The sequence below is a fragment of the Arachis ipaensis genome, chromosome B01 (assembly GCF_000816755.2).
Source record: "Arachis ipaensis cultivar K30076 chromosome B01, Araip1.1, whole genome shotgun sequence".
In the NCBI taxonomy this organism is placed as follows: domain Eukaryota; kingdom Viridiplantae; phylum Streptophyta; class Magnoliopsida; order Fabales; family Fabaceae; genus Arachis; species Arachis ipaensis.
The window spans coordinates 11,611,034-11,621,515 of NC_029785.2; the positions used below are offsets into that span (position 1 = coordinate 11,611,034).

The following is a 10,482-nucleotide window of genomic DNA, read 5'->3' on the forward strand; positions in this document are numbered from 1 at the left end:
CCTGGGATTCAGATCTGGAGGAGGTTGGCGACCGCGACCGTACGTCGTTGATCACATACAGCCTGCCATAGAAAAAATCATTCACAATTGAAGAGGACAGTAAGACTAGAGTTAATCCAGAAGGACAAAGCATCTCCAAGCCTTAACCATCTTCTTATCATTATAAACAGGTCAACCTAGTTTAGATCTCCTTATTTTCTTTTATGCAATTAATCAAACCACCTACCTTTCTATATTCCTGACTAAGATCTACAAGATAATCATAGCTTGCTTCAAACCACAATCCTCGTAAGATCGACCCTGACTCGCTTAGGTATTACTTGGACGACCCAGTGCACTTGCTGGTACAGTTGTACGAAGTGTGGGGATTCGTGCACCAAAGAGCCACAAACTCAAAATTTTGACCCGTATATTTATTCAAAAGTGAATAAGTCAGAACAATATTTCTTAATAATTTACAACGTATTCAGATTATGTAAAAGAAATAAATTACTACCATTTGAATGTGAAATAACAAGTTTGATTCTAAACATGCGATATTTTAAAGAACAAGATAACAAAGGTAATCAAAGATAAATTTAAATAGGATAACAATTACCAAAATAACTGCATTGATTTCTTCTTAAATTACTTTAAAATTTTGAGTCTTGTAAATAGAAAAAATTAAAAACATAGAGGATTCCGCCGATGATGCGTCCAAGTGGGTACCAGCTCTCCGAGTCGAACCAATTCCAGAACTTCGCCGTGAGGGCGCTTCCTCGACGGGGATCTATTGCTGTTCCACTTATGATTCTTCATCATTGTTGTTGTTCCCTCCCTGATGCTTTTTTTGCTGGTTACTTCTTCTTCTCTCTTCTCCATAACTGTGGTAGCAGTGGAGAAGCTTCCGCTAATGCTGCATGGTTCTTCTGAGAGCTGAGACACTACCTCTGAGACTTCACCTTCTTTTTTGTTGATGATAATGGGATTGGAAATGGGATGTGGGTTCTTTGATTCGATTTTGTCATCAGGGTTTTGAAGAGGAGGTAGAAGGGTGTCCGATTCTGGCTTCAAAATTGGAACTTGATTTCGTTTGGCAATAGATGTTTCTGATAGGACCTCTTTCACAGATTCTTCCTCTAACACTGGTGGTGGTTGCCGCTGTGGTATTTGTTGGTTAAGGTTTGAGTTGGGGAGAGATGGTGTAAGGTATTGTTGGGGGGTTTGATTATTTTGGTGATATGGATTTTGGTTTTGGGCCTGGGATTTGCTGATGCAGCAACCCATATGGAAGTTTGAAAAAACAATGCAAGAGGGTTGAAGTTTCAGAAGGTTAGTATTTAGCAGTGAGAAGAGTGGTGCCACTTTATGTACTGGTGTTGTTGGTTACTGGTGTATTGGTGTTATCATTTTGTGCCATTGATGACGACGAGGAAGGTGAGGGAGCGAGTGTTGAGAAAGAAGGAGCCAGAGTGGGGTTGAAGAGAGAGAGAGTGAGTAAGAGAGAGAGGGGTTGAAGATAAGGTAGGGAGTGCCACGTAGGATCGAATTTCCACTAACCAAGCTCAGATCCAAGTCAGGACACTTTTATCACACGGAAGACATCTATCATAGTATAACTTTAGTTTCAGACTATCATGAATACAAATGCCAACATTTTCATCTGTCATGAGTACAAATGATCATTTATTCACAAAGTTAAGTAATTATTAATTTCAGAGATCACTTAAAATGCAATCTAGCGAATGAAATGGACACAAATGTACGTAGCAGGTTTCCTCCCTGGAACATAGCTTCGGAACTGGTACTCAATGCAAGTTAAAAAGTAAAACAAAAACATTACATGGTCAATGGCCACGTTAGGCACTGGTGTTCTCACTCTCACTCTCACTCTCACCCGTTTTTCTTCATCTTCCAAGTCCCTCTTCACTCACACACACACTCTCAACTACCTCCTTTTGCCTTCTCTCTCTGCCAAAACCACTTTTCTTCATAATCGAATACACCACAACCGCCGCCTCTCCTTCTGTTGCAGGGGAATGGCGACTTCAACTGCCGCCTCTTACTCCAACACAGTAACCGCTCCCTACGGTTCTTGGAAGTCACCAATCACCGCCGATGTCGTCTCCGGCGCCTCCAAGAGGCTCGGGGGAACCGCCGTCGATGAACATGGTCGCCTCATTTGGCTCGAATCGCGTCCCACCGAAGGAGGGTAGGGTCTTAAGTCTTAACTCTCTCTCTTCGATTATTACCTCTTTTCTTGTTAGAAATGAAAATCGTAGTTAAGATTAAAAGGAGAGAAAAGGAAAAAAACACTTTCATGTTGTTCGGCGAGATTAGTCTTATGAGAGGTTCAAATAGTGCGAACCCTTAACAATAACTTGTGTTCGTTCCTTCCAAAAGTGGCATTATTATGGAAGGGTCAAAGTTAGAAAGATTTTGGATTTTGCAAATTTATTTTGGTTTATTGTTTAAAGTCTTTTGAGCTACTCAATGTGTTTCAGACGGGGTGTTCTTGTTCTTGAGCCGGAGACTCCGGGAGGTGACCCTGTAGATGTTATTCCAAAGGAGTTTGGAGTGAGGACACTGGCCCAAGAGTATGGAGGTGGTGCTTTCACGGTATCGGGGGATGTAGTCTTTTTCGCAAATTACAAGGATCAGAGGTTATACAAGCAATCCCTCAATTCCTTGGGTGAGTATTGACTATTGACTATTGATTAATCCTCAATTGTCTCTACTATTAGGCTGTACTATTGACAATTTGACATGAAATGATATTTTTGTTTGAGTTGTGTTATGTGCTCCTTTTGGCATGATTTCTGGTTTTACAGTTTTATTCCTGTTGGTTTCATCTTCAAGATCAGTCTTTAGTTGGGATTTTCTTTGAATTGAATGGATGGATTGGTATCAATATGGAATTTTCGTTCGTTTTTACTGTTAGACATTCGTGTGACTGATGCAGCATTAGAGTTTTCTTCTTTAATGCTGGTATTTTGTGGTTTTTGGCATAGCAGGTGTGCCTCCTGCACCTATCACTCCGGACTATGGTGGACCTGTAGTAAGTTATGCTGATGGAATATTGGATTCACGCTTCAACCGTTTTATCGCTGTAAGGGAAGGTAAGCTGTCCCAGAGCTGTTTGTTTTCAACATTTAAGTTAGAAAGACCCACCCCATAGTGTTTTTACCTGTTAAATCATTTATTTACTCAATCATAATTGTATATCATGATGGTAGATCGACGGGAGAGTAGTCTTAATCCTCCTACGACAATTGTGTCTATAGCACTTGGCAGCAATGATGTTCAGGGTAATAATTCTCTTCTTAGTTGTGAGTTCAATCTCGGGAGAGGTTGTTTCATACTTCCATTTTTGCTTTTCAAAGATTTTCAAACATTGCAATTACATCTGACTGGATTGTGCAATATTCAGAACCACAAGTTCTAGTTGGCGGGAGTGACTTTTATGCTTTCCCACGTCTAGATTCTAAAAGTGAAAGGATAGCATGGATCCAGTGGAGTCACCCCAACATGCCATGGGATAGAGCAGAACTTTGGGTTGGCTATATTTCAGAAAATGGGTGAGCTGAACACTTCATTTTTAGCTGTAAATTAAAGAAGCTTTCCTACCACGTGGTTCTCCCATTTAGGTGATTAGGAAGCGTTCTTTTGTTGTGTTTTTTGGTTTTTTCCATATTTGTTACAAGTTCAAACAGCTGGTACTTGATGGTATTATAAATAAAGGTGATGAATGAATTTCTATCCACTTTTCAAATCCCAACTATTACACTTCAAATGTATTGGTATACTGTTCCTTACGTTGATTCATTGTTTAGATACAGGCTTACAAAAAAATTTTAGTCCCTCTAGAAGATTTTTCCTTTTTAACTATCCATTTATGCTCTTATTTTGTGTATTGGATCTGGCTTTCAAGTACTGATGATAGTTGGAGTTACTGATTTGGGATATTTGTATATGTTATTTTTCAACTTGGAGTTTAATTATCTTAATGTTCCATACAGAGAGATCCACAAGCGCGTCTGTGTTGCTGGGGGTGATCCTTCACTTGTGGAATCTCCAACTGAGCCTAAGTGGTCCCCTGATGGTATGTAAATTTGGCATCTTCTTTAATCCTGAAAAAGAACTTTACATTTTATAAACTAAAAAAACTTGGCTATAGTTATCAAGCATGTAGTTTTGTTGGCTAAAGAAGGCATTTTCTTAATATCATCAAGTTATGATTTCATTAGACATTGACGCATGATTCTTATTGCTCTAGGTTATTTAATATTTAATGATGTGGAACTTTTACAATATACTGGAACTCCCATGCTTTGAGTGATATTGTTTCTTGCCGGGTTCTGTTGTACTTGGTGCTGATTCAAAGTTTATTTCTGAATCTAACAGGAACATTAGTTATAACCTTTAGGTGCCTCTTCAAACTAGTTATTCTTTGCATATGTTAATATGCAGGTGAGCTTTTTTTCATCACAGATAGGAAAAATGGTTTCTGGAATATCCATAGATGGGTAATTTTCATTATCTTATTATTGCTGCTACCCATTTCTAGTGTATGATAACTTATATTAACTTTTGGCTTCTATATTGCTCCATATTCTGCTTGATTTTAAATTATTGTGGAAGGATATATGCACATATATGTCGGTGGGTACAAAATTATATTTTATTACATTAACAGCTTCAAATGTTTTTGACAAGAAGGTTTCAAAGCTGACATAGTGTTTTCTCAATTTGAATTTTCTTGTTTGGTGCTTGTTCTTTCAATGTGTGTCTAATATTGTATCACTTGTAAACAGTTCATTCAGCAGCTTTAAATTTTAACATGGAAGTTCCATAGCCAACTTAGTGCCTTTCTGCTTTGAGCTTGTTTCAACAAATAGAGTTCCAAAGATTTTTGTACTTTTCTATTTATATTCTGAATGATGAGTGCAGTATTGATTTTACCAAATTAAGATTTTGTAGTGTCAATATGCTACTATGAATAATATTAAGAGCTGGCAAAATCTTATATTTGATCTTCGTATGACTTGTCTCCAGAAATCAGTTTTAATTTCTAATATCTTTCCACCTTTGTTATGTTTAATATCTCCTTTTTTTCGATTATAAAAATTATATATGTTGACACTACTCTGTGGCTCTGTATTATCATATTTGGGCTTTTTCCTTTCTGCCGTGCTTTTGTGCAACAGAATGATTGTCAAAGATAAATTGATGGCATGCACAGGTCATTGAAAGAATTGATTACTTCACTTTTTATAGTTCTTTTCTAACTAATGAGTTGGTTACAGATTGAATCTGAGAATAAGGTTGAGCCTGTTAATTTTTTGGATGCTGAGTTTGCAAGGCCATTGTGGATTTTTGGTATGAACTCATATGTATTTGTTCAAAGTGGTAAACAGAGAAACTCAATTGTTTGCAGTTACAGGTTAGTTTAACTCTGTTGATTCACTCATTTCCATTTTTACCTTTATCCACTCATTCTGTTTTGATTGTATTTTCAGGCAGCAGGGGAAGTCATATCTTGGAATTATTCATGATGTGCAGAGCTCAACACTTACTCCGCTTGATATTCCTTTCACTGATTTGGATAACATTGTAATTTTTGAAATTAGTTTCACTTTTTCTCTTTTCCCTTTTGTTTTTTGGTGGATCCAGATAAATTGCTTCATAGTTAACTCTAAAATCTAAGTTGTGCAAGTTGCCATTGTAGACTTCTGGTAAAGAATGCCTGTATTTGGAGGGAGCTTCTGCAGTTCATCCATCATCGATCGCCAAGGTGTTTCCCATTCTTATCGCCGAGCCCATTTTCTTTTAAAGATAAAACAGGAAAAGAAAAATCAGATTCTTTTTTTCAATGCACCCTCTGAGATGGTTGGTTCCTTGCTTTTCAGGTGACTTTAGATGATGATAAATCAAAAGTAGTCAACTTCAATATTATTTGGTCCTCCTCACCTGATAGCTTAAAATATAGTTCGTATATCAGTAAGCCAGAATTGATTGAATTCCCAACTGAGGTTCCTGGTCAAAATGCTTATGCGTACTTTTATCCGCCAACAAATCCTATTTATCAAGCTAATCAAGGAGAAAAGCCACCTCTATTGTTGAAGAGCCACGGTAAATCTTGGTCTTGTATAAAAATTCATTACATTCTCTTCTGTATTCTAATTCATTTAGCCACGGTAATCTTTGTTAAATATTTGCATGTTATATTTGAATATTTCAGGGGGACCTACTGCTGAAACACGTGGACTTTTAAATTTGAGCATTCAGTACTGGACTAGTAGAGGTTGGGCATTTGCTGATGTTAATTATGGTGGTAGCACTGGTATGCTTCTCACTTTGGCTACACTTAATTTCCCTGTATTACATTATACTTTTTTCATCTCTCTCTTTTTTTGTAGTTGAGCCCGATAGATGTTCAGGTGGCCAGTTTATTTTCTGGCCATCCGATGAAATATTCATTGCAAATAATTTTCTATTCGAGTTCGTGTTCATTATAGCCTGTTATAGTCCGTTTCAGTTGTTGAAAGGAGGAAAGTAAACTGACTAATATTTCTTGAAGAGGTTATGGAAGGGAGTACAGAGAACGGCTTTTGGGACAGTGGGGAATAGTTGATGTCAATGACTGTTGTAGTTGTGCTAAATATTTGGTAATTATTATGTATTTATAATACTTTTTCCTTACCTTTGTGGTTGATGAATCTATTAAAAGAGTGATTGTATAATCTCTTATCTAGGTGGCAAATGGAAAGGTTGATGGGGAGCGTCTTTGTATAACTGGAGGCTCAGCTGGTGGTTATACCACTTTAGCTGCACTTGCTTTTAGAGACACTTTTAAAGCTGGGGCTTCTTTGTATGGTGTGAGTGCTTTTGAAACTTCAATCTAACTTTTGTCATGCATGGTTAAATTTATATCCATTGATTATGATAATCTTTAGGGATTAGTTACTTGTTCTTTTAGCTTAAAAAACATTTTAATGATACAGTTTTTAAGAGATTTTCTTTTCTTTTCTTGTGCCCCTCCCCCTCCTTTAGAAGCAACTAATTCCAGCTTATGAAAATAAAACAAAAGCCTTATATTATAAGAAAAAGGCATCCCAACCCTTTTCCACCCTTTTATCATATTTTGAACTTTTTCCTTCCTTTTCTCTTTCTTTTTGTTTATCCTCAATTGGAGGTTTTACTTCTTGTTGAGCCATCGAAGAAACAGAAAAAAGAAGGGGAAAAATGGTTCAAGTACTATTTTAGTCTCTAGCACTCTGGTCAGATGAACTCAATGTTGTCCCACCATAAATATAAGTGAAGTACATGACACCGTTAATGTGTGTTCAGTTTCCTCTCTTAATATGTATGAATATGTTAATGCTGTGATTATAGAGGTAAGAAAAATCTAATAACGTTTCTGTTAGAAGATCTTAGGATTTGCTTAGACACCAAAAAAATATTAGGGTTTACTTGATGAATAAGTAGGTTAATAATGGGCCAACATAGTGACAATAGGTAGGTTAACAATAACTGCTAACTAATTACATTCTCACTGCACGTTACTAAGGGTGCAAAGTATTTTTTTTCCGGATTTAATAGAGGGACAACATTGAGTCTATTTGAAAGCTTTTGGGAGAAAAAAATGGAGGTTTCAAACATTAGAGATGAAACTACAAAAAATAAAATAAAATAAAAACAATGTGCACGCATGCTTTTAGGTGTGCATATATTGCATTTCAGTTGTGTGTATAGCTGTGTCTGGTGCATATCCGACCTTGAAAGAAAATCTTGACCCTTGTGGAACGTTTGTTGATTGGGGTTCTGACAAGTGTCCATGTTCCATTTGGTTGCTCTTGCGGACACACCGCCATAGTTAGTGTCCATGCTTCATAGTTTTGTTTTCTTCTGGGGACAAGTTTATCTAATCTTAGTATCTTACAGATTTTAAACAAACGTCACTTTTTCTAAATTCAATATTTTGGCCAATATCAAGATTAACACATCGTATGATCTACTAAGAATGTAAGTTAAAATATTGACCTAACAATTGATGAAGAGAATTATTTTTGCAATTGGTTTCTCTAACAGGTAGGCGATTTGAGCTTGTTGAGTGCAGAAACTCATAAATTCGAATCCCATTACATTGATAAGCTTGTTGGTAAGTCACTGATGACTATTCAACAGTTACTTCTTTGTTTTATTTGTTTCCTCTGGTTTTTAATCTGTATATCTTCACTAATTTTAGGAGGTGAAAAGGAGTTGATTGAAAGATCCCCAATCAACCATGTTGACCAATTTTCTTGTCCCATAATTTTATTTCAAGGATTAGAGGACAAGGTTAGTAACAATGCAATTATTTTTATTATTATATTACCATGTGTAACTTAAATAATCTCGAGATCTAGTCTGATGCCACATTTGCAGGTTGTGCCTCCTGATCAAGCTCGGAAAATTTACCAGGCACTGAAGGAAAAAGGGGTGCCTGTTGCTCTTGTTGAATATGAAGGAGAGCAACATGGCTTCCGGAAGGTATGTTGAGAATTATTTTTCTTGATAGAAATGAAATTGATGTAGAAAACTGTGACTGTATGCTGCAATGGATTGTATGCAGGCTGAGAACATCAAGTTTACACTTGAACAACAAATGGTCTTCTTTGCACGATTGATTGGGAACTTCAATGTTGCTGACGATATTACTCCAATCAAAATCGACAACTTTGATAACTGAGCGCAGCTTTTTCAGAGGTACGGGTGATCACTTTCGTCATATCTATATGAAAACAAGAACTGAGGAATCTCTGCTCATGAAACCTTGTATTGCTTCAGAAATCTTTGCTAGACATTTCTGCATTGTTGAGCTTCTGGTGTCACTGCAGCTTCTGTCATAGCAGTTGTTGCCCTCCATATATTCCTCCATATATGGTCATGGACAAAGAATGTGCCGAGTTTCTGCTTGCATTTTCTTAAATCTTGATTGGGAGTGTAATTCAATGTTTAATTTGTTTTGTAAGTTTCACCTAAATCTTGTGCCGGAGTCACTAATATATGTTTTGGACCCATGTTGTAGATAAATTGAATAATGATGAATAGATAACGTGGATAATGGCTATTGTCAACTATTTTGCATATAAGAATGATAATTAGTGCAACTCTCAAAAAGAAATTCGAAATCGAATATCACAAATGTGGAATTTTACGCCAGAGAGAAAAATCAACGTGTAAATTCAAATTGATTATATTTTGGAATTTGGAATTTTATGCCGGAGAGAAAAATCACCTTGTAAAATTCAAACTGATTAATCATTTTTCCTGTTTATAAATTATATAGTTTGGGAGCCCTAATTTTTTCATTATGAAAATAATATAGGTTTAAATAAATTACACATTTCTTCTACTGCTGTTCTGTTACGTTTTTTTTTTCCTTTTTGCTTCTTTCTTGTTCTTTTTCTCTATTTTGCATTTTATTAATTTTTTATTTTTTTATTTTTCTAGAGAAAGAAACAAGAGGGAAAATGTAAATTTTCTGAGTTATTTTTTACGTTGTTTTTCTTCAAAATTCTGTGTTTATTGATAAGAGGAAAAACAAAAATAAATAAAACAGAAAAATGAAAAGTTTTGTTAAAAAATAAAAAAATGTATAAATTTGTGAAGCTAAACACACAAATTTATGAAGTTGCTACATAGAAAAAAAATAAGAGGAAAAATAGGAAGATGAAACAAAAGTTGCAGAATTTTGTAAAAAGTATAAAATACGAAAATTTATGAAATTGAAATTGAACACAAAATAATTACATAGACAAAAGAAAAAAGAAAGATCTAGAAGAAAAACAGGAAGAATAGATTTATTTGTTCCTTCACAAAGACTTGCATACTGGTAGTTGAAATATAGTTTATTATTTTAAAAAATTGAATTCATTTTTCTAAAAAAGACATAAGTCTTTTATATTAGAGACTTAGAGTTGTACAAATTATATCTTCATTTGTTGTTTCTATTTTTACCTTTATTTTAGTTGTCATAGTTTATTTTTTCATGGTGTTTTTTGAGTTGCAAATAATTAAAAAAAAATTAAAATGAATGAAAATGAGAAACACCAAAAATATAAATTAGTTTTATAATCATGATATATTTGAATATACCTATTAAAGAGATCTGTCAAATTTGAACTTACTTGGGTCTAGAAAAATGAATGAGCATGAAAAATACCAAAAATGTAAATATAAAATTATGAATCAATTTTATAATCATGATATATTTGAATGTATTTAGTAAAAAAATATGACAAATTTAAAATTACTTGAAAGAGTTTTCGCTAATTGGTATGATTGATTAAGAAATAAAGAGTAGTAGAATCTTATGTAACATGCATAAGTAAATCAAATAATGTAGTAGTAATAGTATTAATATGTATATGTTGTAGAATTTCAATATTTGTAACTGAAAATTTTATAATTATTACTATGACACTTTTAATATATATTTATTATATTTAATTAGTACTT

At 34.8% G+C, this 10,482-nt stretch overlaps 1 protein-coding gene across 1 annotated transcript; it reads left to right on the forward strand.

The window, feature by feature from the left end:
* On the forward strand, positions 1,762 to 9,133 carry LOC107625076 (dipeptidyl peptidase family member 6). Its single transcript, XM_016327650.2, has 19 exons — positions 1,762 to 2,191; positions 2,484 to 2,671; positions 2,994 to 3,098; positions 3,216 to 3,287; positions 3,410 to 3,557; positions 3,999 to 4,081; positions 4,450 to 4,505; positions 5,286 to 5,422; positions 5,499 to 5,592; positions 5,708 to 5,773; positions 5,889 to 6,111; positions 6,221 to 6,322; positions 6,562 to 6,647; positions 6,735 to 6,857; positions 8,071 to 8,140; positions 8,228 to 8,319; positions 8,407 to 8,511; positions 8,594 to 8,727; positions 8,809 to 9,133. The coding sequence occupies exons 1-18, from the start codon at positions 1,830 to 1,832 to the stop codon at positions 8,708 to 8,710; spliced, it is 2,229 nt and encodes a 742-aa protein (XP_016183136.1). The 5' UTR covers positions 1,762 to 1,829; the 3' UTR covers positions 8,711 to 8,727; positions 8,809 to 9,133.